General features: G+C 44.3%; 1 protein-coding gene across 5 annotated transcripts in view; it reads left to right on the top strand.

The window, feature by feature from the left end:
- STING1 (stimulator of interferon response cGAMP interactor 1) overlaps nucleotides 1-15,160 on the top strand; it is a 232,182-nt gene extending 217,022 nt beyond the window's left edge. For 3 of the 5 annotated variants that reach the window (XM_069199301.1, XM_069199303.1, XM_069199304.1), the window contains one exon: nucleotides 12,723-15,160. In XM_069199301.1, coding sequence (XP_069055402.1) covers nucleotides 12,723-12,844 — 122 coding nt within the window. In that variant the 3' untranslated portion in view covers nucleotides 12,845-15,160. The remainder of the gene's footprint in view (nucleotides 1-12,722) is intronic. The other 2 variants (XR_011194142.1, XM_069199302.1) reach the window with 2 other exon arrangements.
- The last annotated feature ends 660 nt before the right edge of the window (nucleotides 15,161-15,820 follow it).

A 15,820-nucleotide genomic window follows, 5' to 3' on the forward strand; every position in this document is an offset into this window, starting at 1 on the left:
TTGCGGACCGCGCTTGGCCCCAAAAGAAGCAGGAGACAGGACCTAGCGCGATGGGCAAACCGAAATGAAGAGAGGGCCAGGAACTGGAAGGTATGGGAGCTACTAAACCATCTGAGCAATCGACTAACTCTGGAGCAAACGTCAATGCACCAACTCCTGAAACCACACTGGACACAATACTCAAAGTGATCCAAATCTCTCCAGAAGCCCTAGAACAGAAGATAGACACTCTAACGGTAGATCTCTCACTGTTGAGAGATGACCATTGTAGGTTAACGGACAGAGTGGTTTCCAACGAAAGGACCTTGGAACAGGTGACCCCTGACCACCAAGCTCTATCTGAGGACCTGATGGGGCTTGCTACACAAGTTAAATTTCTGGAGGCAAGAACAGAGGACGCTGAAAATCATACTCGTAGAAACAATATCCGACTGGTGGGATTACCTGAAAAGTTGGAGCTGAAAGCAGGGACCATGGAGATTTTTCTGGAGAATTGGATAAAGGAAGTAGTAGCTCCAGAGAACCTATCCACCTTTTTTTGCCATCGAAAGAGCCCACAGGGTGCCAACCAGACCTCCCCCCCGGGAACCAGGCCTCACCCGGTTGTTGCCAAACTACTCCATTTTAAAGACAGAGATTTCAAACTGACACAGGCAAGACTAAAGGGGGGTATAATGCTGGAAAACCAACGGGTAATGATTTTCCCAGACTTCACCAGAGACACGCAAAAGCAGCGGGTTTCCTTCAAAGATCCCAATCGGCAGCTCTGTGACCGAGGAATTCAATAAGCCATGCTCTTCCCGAATAAACTGAGGGTAACCTATGGCAAAAAGACCCATTTCTTTACCTCACCCCAGCTAGTGTGGGACTGGTTGGAATCTCTTGGCCCATCGACTTCTGATCTACAACGAGGTACCCCCAGAACAACCAGCCGGAGGTGTAACAGGTCTAATAAGCGAAGAACAGACATGGCTCCTCCGCAACATCAAGCATTACAGGAAATGCGAGATGCAGTAGATACTGCAGCAGTTATGGTTGTGGGGAACCTTGCCTTGACTCAGTCCTCCGAATACCTGTCTGATCATGACTCCAATTCTGGTAGTATATCCATCTCATCTCGCGACACATCCGTCAGTATACCTAAAGTAACCTTTTAAAAATCTGTGAGTATCGGAGGAAGTATAGGCAGTCAGTCAGTGACAACTTTTGTTCCATTACGAGATTTGATGTTACAGAGTGATGGATCTTGGGAGGGGGAGGGTGATAGCTCAATTGGAGAAGCTTACCACAGGAGTCCGGGACTCTGTTTTGTAATTCACAATATAATCAACCGTAGCAGATGCAGAGGCAGCCATGTAACAAGACTGTTGGTTCATGAGATAATCTGAATGGGCCCTGAGGATACGCCGGGATGCGGGCTCTCGGTTTCTGGTGTTCCGCCCTACATACATGATGTTTGTTATTGCTTTACAAGTTTGGACGGGGATAGTTTTAATTGCCGGTCCTGGGGAAGGGGAGTTGGGGTTTTGGGGGGTTAGTTGTGTGTATTATGAGAGATTTGCACCCAGCATAATGACATTAACTAAACTTCACATCAGGGAAATACTGATGAGGATAAGTCCTGGGCTGTCGGAGAAGAGTAAACACAATTTGGTTTTTCACCTCTGTAATTTATGGGTTCCCCCTTGAAGTATAAAATCGCTACCTGGAATGTCAGGGGCTTGAATAGCATGGGTAAGATGTACAAAGTATACAATCAGCTTAGGAGACGAGGAGTCCACATAGCCATAATACAGGAAACACACCTCTTAGAACAGGAAGTCAGAGCCCTCGCGAAAAGATGGCGTGGCCAGGTATTTGCGACTACTTATTCAGCCTTTGCAAGAGGTGTATTAATATGGGTTCGTCCCGGAGTACCTTTTCAAAAGAGACATGAAATTATAGATAAGGAGGGGTGATATGTCTTAATAACTGGGAGGTTAGAAGGTAGAGATATCACGATAGGGGGAGTATATGCACCAAACCAAGAACAGGGAGCTTTTCTTAATAGAGTGTCGCAGGAATTGGGTCCCTACTTTACACAGGCTACTCTGATAGGAGGAGACTTTAACTGTATTGCAGACCCTGCATTGGATAGGTCACATCCCCCCTTACCTCGCTCCCATACTACAAAAGTAGCTAAACAGTTTTCTGACTGGCAACAACGATGGAGATTTCCTTTCATTATACATTACACAACTTGCATGTTCGTCTGGACACATTCCTTGCCTTCCCTGAGACACAAAGCGTAGTAGAGGCAGCAGAATATTTATGGCGCACTACCTGAGATCACAATCCCCTGCTGCTGTCCCTAGCCTGGTGCAAGGAAAAGCCAAGCATTCCAACCTGGCATCTTAGAGTAGAGATGCTTGAGGACGAGGCATTCAAACACTTGATATCAATAGCAATAAAGGATTATTTTGCCTTTAATGCAGAAACGGCATTGTCTAGGGCGATTGAATGGGAGACATTTAAAACAGTCATTAGATGAATGTGCATAACAGAGAGCGTGGGGGGTCGTAGAACCCTAGAATCAGAATTCCAACAACATGAGGTATCCCTTAGAGACAACGAACGCCGGAGACCCAGTAACCCGGACCTGGCCCCTTTGATCACAGATATCAAAGGAAAAATTGCAGAGGCAACTGAAAAGTTGCACCGCTTTGATTACAGAAGATACTTAGCTAAGCAACATGCAGAAAGAGACAAAGCGGGCTCACTCCTGGCATGGCTTACGGCTCAGCCAAGACCACAGACAGTAGTAATGGAAATAGACGACGCAGCTGGCTGTCGTCTCTATGGGCAGAGTGCAATAAACGCACGGTTTGCTAGCTATTACTCACAACTGTATGCCCCACCTACTGAGGCTCTGAGCTCCACCCAAATGAGGGACCTGGATGAAGTTGATCTCCCACATCTGGGGGAGGAGAACAGACAGGTCCTTGCTGAACCAATCTCGGCAGCAGACATTAAATCCAAAATATGGCTAGAGGAAGGGTCCCGGGAGCTGATGGACGTCTGATGGAGTTTTACAGCATATACCTTGACCATCTCGCCCCACACTTGTGTACCCTCTACGCAGAAGCGAAGGAGAAAGGATTTCTGCCTCAAAGAACTAATGAAGCTGTCATGATACCACTTCTAAAACCAGACAGACCGTCAAGAGATGTGCGCTCCTATCGCCCTCTGTCCATGCTTAACATGAACTACAAGATACTTAGTCGTATACTAGCTGCCCGCCTTCTGCCCTATATGACAACACTAATCCATAGGGATAAGTCTGGATTCGTCCCCCAATGCAACACAGCGCAGAACATAAGACGACTCGTCTCCATACTCCACTCTGCGTCTCCAACTTTGCAACAGGCAGCAATTATCTCAGTTGATATTGAGAAGGCCTTTGATAGCCTTAGATGGGATTACTTAGAAAATGTAATGCTGAAACTTGGCCTAGGACATGATTTTGTCCGTTGGACGCGGCTGCTCTATACGAATCCTACAGCGCGGGTACGTACGGGTAGGACTATATCTGATCCATACCAAATTGGCAGGGGCACCAGACAGGGTTGTCCCCTGTCGCCCTTGCTCTTTGCAATAGCAGTGGAACCGCTTGCCCAAATGGCTAGATCAGGCACTTATTTTGAAGGGCTCCGGGTGGCACCATAGTACACCATATTGCGCTATATGCGGATGACATGCTAATCTTCCTGGGGGACACGGAAACCGGCCTACCAGGAGCTATGGCTATGCTGGAGTGCTATGGGGGAGCATCAGGTTTAAGAATAAACTGGCAGACATCTTCCATCTTCCCATTAATGGAGGGGGTCCCAAGGATCAATGACACGCAAGGGCTCCCCTGGGCACCCACTACATACCGCTACCTGGGAGTTCAGATATATCATAAATCAGAAGACTTACTAGAAGGGAATGTACATAGAGCAATAAGGAAATTGAGAACTGATAAGCAGTTTTGGGGGACGCTCCCGCTTTCGGGTACGGGGAGAGTAGCGTTACTAAAGATGATTATGCTGCCAAGATTGTTGTATTAGTTCTCTACTCTCCCCCTGGTTATCCCAAGATCACTATTCAGGGACATTAACTCTATGGTCTTCGGTTTCATCTGGGGGTCCGGCAGTCGCAGACTGGCATTGAGCACACTACAGAGACCCACCATGGGGGGAGGGCTGGCGGCACCAGATATAGAGATATACTATTGGGCTGGTCAGCTGCAATGGCTAGCAAGATCTCTGGGTGAGGAACCAGCTGACCAGAATTTGTAGTTTAATCCAGACGGATTACTTCACGCCCTCCTGAGCGTGTTGTTGAACCCTAGAGGCAGACGGCAGCAGCTATCATTGGACCTGCAAGCTGTGCGGGTGTGTTGGGAGCGCAGTCTCCAACGCTCCCGTACGGCAGTCCCCTATGCTCCAGAGGTGTCAATAGCAGGTCTGCTACATGTGGGAGGGGAGATAGCCCTCACAGGGATCAAGAGCCTTGCAACATACAATATTATAGTACTGGGTGACTTGTATCTTAATGGAAAGTTGCGTACCTTCCCCGAATTGCGGGAGCAGTTTGAGGTCCCCTCCGGCTTGTTTCTTATGTATAATGCGATTACCAGGATTGTACTGAGAACATGGAAGTCAGGGTTACACGAATAACCTACACATGAAGGGTGCAGAATTCTCTGTGCACAGGGGGGAGACAGGGGGATGATATCAGCAATATACAAAGCTCTACATAAAGACACTTCTACTCCTTTGGACAAACTCAGATTGAAATGGCAGACGGAATTGAGGACAACCATAGACGAACAGAGATGGGCCAGGATTACTACACATATATATTCTGCATCTAGGAATGCTCGCTTTAAATTAATAAATCTCTATGTCCATCACAGAGCTTATCTTACCCCACTAAAAATTGCAAAGATATAAGCCACCAGAGGTGGGGATTGTCCCAGATGCCCAGAACCAGAAGCAGGGTTAGATCACATGTTATGATATTGTCCACAAATAGTGCCTTACTGGGAGGAGATATTTAAAAACCTTGGCGCGGTAACGGGCAGGAAACTGAAACTATCTTCCTTGACGGCATTATTGGGAGATTTTCCCCACCCCTCTGCTATACAGGCAACCAATAAATATATTGATCTAGCACTAATTTTGGCCAAAATAGAAATTAAGATCCATTGGAAGGACGCTAAGGGCCCCTACATACATGGATGGCAGAATGCAATGATCAAATGGGCAGAAGCAGAGGGAAACATACTACATCACGAGGCAGCACGGGGAGAGGGTCTAGAGACACGGCAAGACAGTGGGACACAATATTAGATTACCTTAAACACCCAGATGACACAAGTCCAAACAGTTCACGTGTAAACTCGGAGTCCGACATGGACAAAGCCTCTACTATATAAATGTAAATGTACAATAAACTGTGAAGGATTGAATCTCTTGTTTAGAGGTGCAATGAAAATTGGGAAATGATATATCGTATGTAGGGAGCAGTTATGGGAGTGGGGGAAGGGTAATGGTGATTATACACAGTAGTTTTGTATTGTTCACTGCCTTTGCTTGAAAATTAATAAAAGATATTTTTTTAAAAAGTGTCATTTTTGATGACATCACTGATGACATCATCCAAGCTTCTTTTGTACACATTCCTCGGTAAACAGACACAACATTTGAAGTTAGAAAGTAAGTAAAATAGATCATAATAATATGAAGCATCATTAATGCCAACATATAGACAGCCCCTTTAGGTGAACCACGCTTGTGTTATATGCATCATTGACCCTAAACCATGCACTTCATGGTTGTTGCCTGAGTTTAACACAATCTAATTGAAAGATTCTAGATGCGCTTTTCTAACTCTCAAGTCTGGTTCCCCTGACAATCATAACCCCCTTCAATTCCAGCTCTGGGATTTGATGTTATGAGTCCCATCCTGACTGTGTTGCTGAATAATTCCTTAGCCACTGCAGTGGTGCCTTTATGGTGGAAGAGGGCTAAAATTGTCCCTCCTATAAAAAAGCCAAGCGCGGACCCTGATGTCCCGGGCAACTAAAGGTCCATCTTCCTTCTTCCTGAGCCTTTCAAGTTAGTGGAAAAATGTGTGAACCATCAGCTCTCCAACTACTTAGAGACCAACAGGTTACTTCATCCTAGTCAATCAGGCTTTAGGCCAGGGTACAGTACTGAGACTACCTTGTTGGAGGTCTCTGAACTGATTAAAAGCACCATCAGTGCTAGTGGTAGGGCAGTCCTGGTATTGTTTGATTTTTCATCAGCATTCAAAACGGTCAACAAGCCAGTCTGTTCTCATGCTTTCTGGTGATTGGCATCAGGGACAGTGCCTGGAAGTGGTTGAAATCCTTTCATGAGGACAGGAGTCAGGAAGTATGACTACCCCCTGACTCCTCTGAAAGCCAAAGGGTCTTAGTAGGAGTTTGTCAGGGTTCAGCGCTTAGCCCCACAATGTTTAATATCTATATGTCCCTCCTGACTAAGGTGGTGGAATCATTTGGGGCTAAGATTTCTTACGTGGATGATACCCAGATCTTTTTCACCTTCGGTAAAGGGATGCCCGTTGAACAGGATGCCATTCAGCCCTGTCTCTCAGTAGTTTTTCAGTGAATGACCTATAACCAACTGAAGTGTAACACTGAAAAGACAGAAGTGTTCAGTTTTAGACATAATTTCGCTCTCAATCTAGATGTCCACTGGTCTGCAGGGTTGTCTCCACCAGATACCCAAGTAGACTGTAAAAACACTGGGGATTAAATTTGATAAAATATAGTTCCATAACCAAATTATCTCAGTGGTAGGTAAATGCTTTAGGATTTGACGTATCGCAAAACAAAATTTGCATCTATCAGTTTTGACTAGGATCACAGTGGTATTAACTTTGGTTATGTCCAGGTTGGACTATGCCAGTGCACTATATGCTGGCTTTCTAAAGTATCTGCTGAGAAGATTCTAGACTGCTTTGAATGTGGGGACAGACAGAATAGTGTGGCTTGGTCTTCCTAGATGAGAGCACATTACTATGCACTTGCATAATCTACACCGGTTCCCCCTGGAAAAACGGATTATTTTCAAGTCCTCTTTGTTAATGCACAAAGTGCTCCATAATTCAGGAACTGATTATTTATCTGCCAGGATTGCCTACTATAGCCTGATAAGAGTTGTATGTTCCTCTAATAACCATCTGGCCAGAATTCCAAAAATTCATCTGGCTAAAGCTGGCAGATGTTCTTTCACATTTTTGGGCCAGGTGGGTTGGAACAATCTCCCTTTAAATTTGCGACAGATTAACGATGACACATTATTTAAGAAAAAGCTCAAGACTTGGCTCTTCTCGTAGTAGCTGTCATCTCCATTGCTTTCTCTGACTATAATGTGCAGCGCCAGGACATTCTTTTGAGTAGTCGTGCGCTTTAGAAATCTCTCTACATTAAATTAGTTTGACCTTTGTTTTTTCAGTGAATATATATATATATATAGAGAGAGATATAAATATATATATATATTTATATATATATATATATATATATATATATATATATATATATATATATATATACACATATATGATTATATGTATTTAAATAGATATAGATATATTTATGGATACATATGTTCAATGGTATGTATGGCTGTAGATACCTATGGTCAGCATACTCTTGCCATCTAGTATTGGGTTCGAAGTGGTGCAAGTTGTTTTTCTTCAAAGAAGTCTTTTGAGTCACAAGATCAAGTGACTCCTCCTTTCGATGATATTGCCCATGGGTATTGACTTCTGTGTTAATTGATTTCTCCCCACTGTCATGTCCGGAAGCATGTGCCTCCGCTCCGTGTCTTCAACTCTGTTTGGTTCAGTTTTTAATCTCTTTTCTGTTCCAATAGTATTGTATTCGTTTTGATTTTCTATCTTAGTGCTCACTACACTTTTTTTCAGTTCAGGCTTCGACCGACTGCCCTTCAGCACCAGTCTCAGGCCTACTTTCCACATGGCTCAGGCATCAACAGAAATGGTTCCCTGAAGGAACATACTCCATTCTGCTTCTGCCTTGGTCCTGTGCTAAGTTCTCACACACCGACCAACAACTCATGTGCAACCTTTGCCTCTCTCCGGACCACAGTGAGGTTGACTGCACTAACTGCAAGTTATTTAAATATAAAAAGGCCCTTTGGGACCGAAGGGCTCGTAGACTTGAGATGACCCAAAAGGCGTCAGATTATACCATGGATCTCTTCGGGGAAGAACTCGCCCAGGAGGAACCAACAGCACAAGAGGAGGAAACTTTTTCCATCCAAGACAGCTCCAAGTCCGATGTGAAGTTCAACATTGAGAGCCAAGAACTTTGTCTGCCCAGCACAAGTATTGTGGTCCCTGCTCTCCCACAGAAACCCTCCAAGAAGGCCCTACAGCCTATGCTAGAGGTCTCCAGTCCGCCACTGCCTCCCAGCCGTGTTTGCCGCCAAAGGCTGCTTCAACCTCCTGCCTTCCGGTTCGGCACCAAAAATGGCCACAAAGACTAACGCCTCAGCCTCGGCTTCTACCTTGACCCCCTCGGACCACAAACATTGCTTTGGTGTTGATCCAAACCTCGGGACAGGTCCAGCAGCTGACAGCTTTGACCTTGGAGCCAAGATCACAAAGCACAAATCTTCAGCGCTGAAACCCTCAGAACCAAAGGATTCCAGCCAGTCTTCCAACAGCCTTTCTCCAATCGAGCAAATTCTTGAAAGATGGACACTAGACAGTGCAAACGTTTTCAAAAGGGAACAGGGTGCATCATGGTCACATCTCCCTTTCCTGTGCGTCCAAAAAGGAAATTGATTTAGAAGGCCTTTGATGCTCTGTCCCTCCAAAGAAGAGGACAAAGGATAAAGCTACCATCCTGGCCCGCCATCCTTCTCCATCACATCCAGTTCCACCTCCGCCTCCTCCTTCACCACCTTCAACATCTCCACTTCCTTCCTCTCCCCACTCTCAACCCCAGTCATTTATACAAGGAATGACAAACCGCAGAGGGCGCTACAGTCTTCCACTGGGAGATTAGGTGGTCCACCCAATGATACTGATCCATGGAATGCTTATGACCCTGATCCCATTATACCTAATGACCCGGATCTTTATCCTGCTTGCACATCCCCTCCAGAGGACGCTACCTCTTATCAATAGGTAGTTTCAAGGGTGGCAGCATTCCACCACGTAAAGTTTCACAAAGAGCACATAGAGCAAAACTTCTTGTTTGATACCCTCTCCACCATGCATAGGGACACACAATATCTTCCCTTGTTCCCTGGTATGCTCAGACATGTGGAGGACATATTTAAAGAACCTGTATGCTCTAGAACAATGGTCTTCAAACTTTTTAATGCCGCAACCCCGCCATTAAAAAAAATAATAAATCATGGGGCCCCCCTCACAATTTTTCATAAGTTTTCCATTAAATTGGCAATGTTTAAATATGTTTACACATATTTAAACATTGCAGGTAAGTAATACGTGATGCCAAACATACTATTCTGGTCAGGCTTTCCTTACTAACGTGTAAAAGTATTCAATGAGTGATTATTAGAAGTGAGGGTGGGAGTTTTGAAGAGTATTTGGAGTCCCTTCTGTTTTGACACATACTCCTAGCTTGGATATAAATGACATTACATGTTAGTGATGGCCCATTACAAAGCGGTTACTGCTGCTCATTTTTTTCAGCTTAAAACAGAGCCCAGTTATTAACATAATACTTCTTTTGGCCACAGCCTGGCGCACCCCCCTTTGGGATCACTTGAACCCCCCCCGAGGGCCCACCCCCAGTTTGAAGACACCTGCTCACACCACAGATGGATACGAAGTGTAAGGCAGCCCATTCAGATCCCCTTTACATCAGAGCACAAGTACAACCTGACTTTATAGGGGCCACCACCGCCAGTAAGCGGGCTAATAGTCAAGCTTCTCCTCCCCTAGAAAAGGAGAGTAAACAAATTGACGCAGCAGGAAAGAGGGCAGAGGCACAAGCTGCAAATCATTGATGCTTTGCCAATTCTCAAGCCTTTTTTGCCTGATACGATCGGTCACATTGGGATGAGATGGAAGAATTGCTGCAATACCTCCAAAAAGAGCACCATAAACTGGGACAACAAATTATCACTGAGGGACAAATTATTGCAAACAACTCCATACGGTTCATCCTCGATGCAGCAGACACAGCAGCAGAGAGGAGCAACCCCATTATCCTCTTGAGGAGGCATTTTTGGCTTTGGTGTTCCAGCTTCAAGCAAGAGGTCCAAGAGGCAGTCTTAAACATGCCCTTTGACAAGGACCGCAAGTGAATGCAACACTTGGAAAAATGAAGAAGGACACCACCAGGGCCATTAATGCCTTACATATTCCCACACCTAGAGGTTAATTTTGACACCCAGGGCACAATGAAATGTACAAATCCTCCACTAAAGAGGCTTCCATGTCCCAAATCAAGCAGCCTTGAGTGCAGACCTAATGAATGTAATTGTGAATGCTCTTTGTGAATTCCCAAAGTCATAAACTTTGACTTTTGGTCTAAGTTTTGACCAAACGTCTATGTTTACCTTTGTGAATCGGGCCCAGAGTTGGATATTGTAAACATTTTTTAAAGTTCAGAATCTGCACATTCAGCCCATTCTTGCACTATATTATTAAGACTTTCTGCATACTTTCCACCTAGCTTAGTACAACACTAATTTTGTTTATACTCCTCAGCAATTACCGCAGGGGAGTTATGTTAAAATATATTTTGCTCCTCTAGGCAGCAGCTCTCATCCTCCTTCGCCCTCCAGCTCCCTGCCCTTGATGAACCACCCCTGAGTTAGCCACCTTTTTTAGCTGTTGGTTGCTGCTAATACCATCTATTGACTGTACATGTCACTGGAGTACTATGGATGATACCGGGCTACTCTCAGGACGCCCAGTGTAGCCCTATGGGCCACCGAGCTGCACATGGCAAAAGGGGGAGGGCAGCTGAGGTTGACCGCACATGGGATGTTGGTTGGGGCAGAACATGGCCATTGGCCATGTCTTACAGCTAACACCTGCTGCAATTGGCCACATGGTCTAGCAGCTTGGCTGCATGTGGAGGGTTGGCTGTTTGTCCAATTCAAAATATGATCAAAAAGCCCCAGAAATTCTCTGAAAAAAGCCTAAGGTTAAAGTGGTGTTATGGTAAGGTGCCACATTATAATAATATTAATATTATTAACTTAATATTAACATAATATTATGGCTTTCTCAAGACACGAAGTGCCTACTATTTCATATGCGAGATCTAATAACATTACTCTTTGGCTTAATTTGTGTATCAAAGGCATATATTTAGAATTCAAGCCAGACGTGTTGCATTTGGTAATTCTTGTATAACTTTGCAAGCTGTCACCCATACATTAATCTTGGTTCTACAATAGTGATCCTCTCCAGGGCCCCTTCCACAAATGGTAATTAAGAATACATACCCTTTGCTATGCAGTTATGATATTCAAAACATCTCTGTTGGCATTCTCTGGTCGATAATAATATTTTTATGCATGGGGCATATTTATACTCCATTTGCGCCGGAATTGCGTCGTTTTTTTTTACGCAATTCCGACGCAATACTAACTCCATATTTATACTTTGGCGTTAGACGCGTCTAGCACCAAAGTCCATGGAGTTTGCGTCCTTTTTTAGCGTGGACACCTACTTTGCGTTAATTATATGCAAGGTAGGCGTTCCCGTCTAAAAAAGTGACTCTGCGGCATGTGCGCCGTATTTACACTCCCGGGCAAAATTCACGCCCGGGAGTGGGCGGGTAAAAAAAAAAAGACGTACGGCTGCTTTTGCGCCGTTTTTTAGCGCCTGTAAAAGGCAGGCGTTAAGGGACCTGTGGGCTTGGAAGGAGCCCAGAGGTGCCCTCCCATGCCCCCAGGGACACCCCCTGTCACCCTTGCCCACCCCAGGAGGACACCCAAGGCTGGAGGGACCCATCCCAGGGACATTAAGGTAAGTTCAGGTAAGTGTTTTTTTTTTTTTTTTTTTGGTGGCATAGGGGGGCCTGATTTGTGCCCCCCTACATGCCACTATGCCCAATGGCCATGCCCAGGGGACAGAAGTCCCCTGGGCATGGCCATTGGGCAAGGGGGCATGACTCCTGTCTTTGCTAAGACAGGAGTCATTTCTATGGGGGTTGGGAGTCGAAAAAAAATGGCGCAAATCGGGTTGAGGCGAAAAATTTGCCTCAGCCTGACTTGCCCCATTTTTTCACGCCCAAGCTCCTTGAGCCATATTTATACTTTTTGACGCAAAACTGCGCTAACACAGTTTTGCGCCAAAAAAATTAGCGCCGGCTAACGCCATTCTGAAGCGCCATGCAGGCGCCGTATTTATTGAATGACGTTAGCCGGCGTTAGCCGCCGGCGCTGTCTGGTGTGCGTAAGAAAAAAGCGACGTACACCAGGCAGCTTCAGAATGGCGTTAGCCGGCGCTAATTTTTTTGACGCAAAACTGCGTTAGCGCAGTTTTGCGTCAAAAAGTATAAATATGGCCCAATGTTTTTTGTTTTAATTTTTGTAAACATAGTTTATTTACTAATACGTGCAGTGTGGTTCAACTTTAACAACTATCATAATATCATAAACTATCATAATCAATATATTTTTCAGATTGCCAAGAAAATATCACAGAAGAAGGCAATTCACACTTTCTGTCAAATTTGATTTTGAAACACCTGAAGCAACAACAAGAGGAGGAGTATTCATTGTTTGAGCGTAATGAAGAAAACTGACCCATTCGAACTACTTTTGCAGGAAATGATTGAAACATATCAGAACCGGGAGCGATAATTTAGTTAAACCAAAAACATTTAATGTTGCAAAACAAGCATTCGGGTAAGCTAGTATATATTGGAACTGGTATGTGTGTTATGCGAGACTCCTCTTATTTTGAAGTTTTGAATGTTAATGTTTACATTTATATCGGTCAAGAAGCTAAAAGGTTTGCAGCTGCCGCTGCTGGGGGAGTGTCAACGCTCCTCCGCCCCTAATGGAGGAGCGCCCCTGGGCCTAAGGTTTGTTTCTCTAACCTATCCCCAAGTTTACAAAAAGCTTCTGGACACTTCGGCCCAGATTTACTAACATTTTGTGTCATAGTTGTGCCTCTTTCATTATACAACCAAAATGCAAAATGTTAGTTGGTATTTACAAAGACATTCAAACGGGTGACTTGCGTTGCCTTAGGTGGCGAGGTAAAGAAAATGTAATGCAGTGCATCCCCTTGAGCTGAACTGCGTTACACTACATCTGGGAGGAGTTCCATGGGTGGAGCATGGGCGTTGCCATTCATCCACCCATGGATGTTGGCGCATTGCTAGGTTTACTAAAGCTAGTAAACATGGGAATGCATCAAAATACTATGCCTTCCCCAGTGAGGCGTAATGAGGAGAAACATCTTTATCCTCGTTACTTCCTCTGCCTATGCATGCTGAATTCTTCATCACTCATAGAAAGAGGAAATTGCCTTACAAGTATGTTTTTGAGCAGGAAGGTATGCCTTCCTGCCAAAACCAATCCTGTTCATAACGTAGGCACTTTTGTACCATGGTGCAAGGGTGTCTATATTGGCAACAGGCAGACAAAAATGCACCAGCACTAGGAGGGGGCTGAAGTGTGCCATATGTTAGTAGATATTGCTCTATTCAGCTCTCTCTCGTACATACAGCTTTGCTTGCTGCCCTCATTGCATGAACCTTTATTAAATATGCCCCATTTTGTTCACCTCACATATCCATTCATTTTGCATGTGTGTTAGCTGCAGTGTTACACCCATGACTTATTCAGTTCTCTTTCCTAAACGTATCCAACAGACTTGCCTATGCAGAACTTCAAATCGATGCATGTTGAAACATCCTTTTCTCTTCACAGTCTCACAGGCAGATGTCACTTCCAATTCACCCAAAGTTTTCAAGACAAACTCTGGTAAAGTAAATCCTGAGCAGTGCCTCCGAATGCACAATATCCAGTAACAACTACATATCTTTCTCAGAAAGCTCACAACTCACCCTAATCCTTCAGTGTATTGCATGTCAGTGTATAGCTGTTTCCGATAGTCGCGATTCCAGTAGCCTGCCTTTTAGTGGCGATTATCCCATAGTGATATTTGTAGGGACACCAGGGCCCCGAGTGAGTTTTGGTTGCAAGTATTTAATTATTAGGGAATCTTGTGTCTCAATCTTTAATTGCTCTTATGTTTTAATTCCTTTTTCTGTCCAAATATCATCCAGAACTGAGGTGCCTAGTCGTCCCTTTCCTCAGGCCAGCAAGATTAGTTCCTATCCATGAAGGGATACTTAATGTTCGCTTACACTTCCATCCCATTTCTCCAGTGTCGGTGTTCCATATTGACACCACTAAAACATGTGGTGGCTGGTAACAAGGTTGTGACCTTACCTCCATGTATATCACACGTGCATACCCTTTCATGTCCTATGCATGTCCTTCCATTCTAAGTGCAAGTTCATTCCGTGTGGCAAAGGCTCAATCATTTTCTGTCAACAGCCGAGTAGCCTCATAATATTTTCTCATATTTGGTAAAGTAATTCCAACTTACAAAGTGCATTTTTGCAGTGTAGTTGGAGATATTCTGGGTGTCACACTGTAACAACCATTTTTCTTTTTCTTTTTTTTCTTTTATTACTGTAGAAGTTGTGGCATTTGAGAGCAAAATGTGTGTATTTTTAGAAAATGACAAACTAATACTACAATGATGTGAAAATGTTTCTCATTTTACACCCCATTGTTTTTAAATTGGGTTGCACAACAATTCGTAAAGCAACTGGTATATATTTTTAAAGAGGATCTAACAGAACACTCAGTTGCAGTAGTTAAGTTTTAAAACTGGGCATAAGTGGGCTAATTTTTAATCAGACTATACAGAAATCACTTATTGTTACATGTTATCGCCTGTGAACAATGACTTAAAGTAATTAAATGTTTTGTTTAGAAATAACAGTGACCAATTTTTTTATGTTTCTGTAATTCAGGGCAGATCAATGCCTGGCATTATGTAAAATGTGATTTCATGATTACTGTCAGAAATAAAACTGAAAACATAACATAAGTTAAACTCTACATCAATTTAGATAAATAGAGTAAAATATAATCAATTATTTGACACCAAAACAACAAAAATCCAATCAGCAGAACCAGAGATATGCAATATCAAAGTTTCAGGGTAAGTATAGCTCCTAAAAGCACAAAGCGCCATCTGTAGTTATCTGGTTGCGCCGGACCAGGACAAAGTCACAGGTTCATGCTGACCAGGATGATATTCATGTCGGATACAGGGACCAGGTTAGTCCCTTTGAGAACTGGACCCTATGTCATTGATGTGGGGTGTTGCATCGCACTGTCAGTTCCAGTGAGGAGCTGTGGGGGCTGTGATGTGGGTTTCTACATTGGGTTGCGTTGCACTGCGTTGTTTCTGACTAGGAGCTGTGAGGGCTGTGATTTGAAGTCCTGGGTCAAGTTGTGTTACGCTGCGTCAGTTCTGATGAGGAGCTGCAAGGTGCTGCAATGTGAGGTCCTGCATCACGCTGCGTCAAGTAGCACTGTGTTGGTTCTGAGGGAACGCACAGTTGGGCCACAAGGAGTACACTCTGATGGCAACCAAGGGTCTAGGACCTGGGGGCACCTCTTGGGGATCAGAACTCACTCCAACAGAGGCCAGCAGCAGGGCACAGGCAGGTGGTGAGACACAGGGCAGG

This window comes from Pleurodeles waltl, chromosome 7 (genome assembly GCF_031143425.1).
Source record: "Pleurodeles waltl isolate 20211129_DDA chromosome 7, aPleWal1.hap1.20221129, whole genome shotgun sequence".
Classification (NCBI taxonomy): Eukaryota; Metazoa; Chordata; class Amphibia; order Caudata; family Salamandridae; genus Pleurodeles; species Pleurodeles waltl.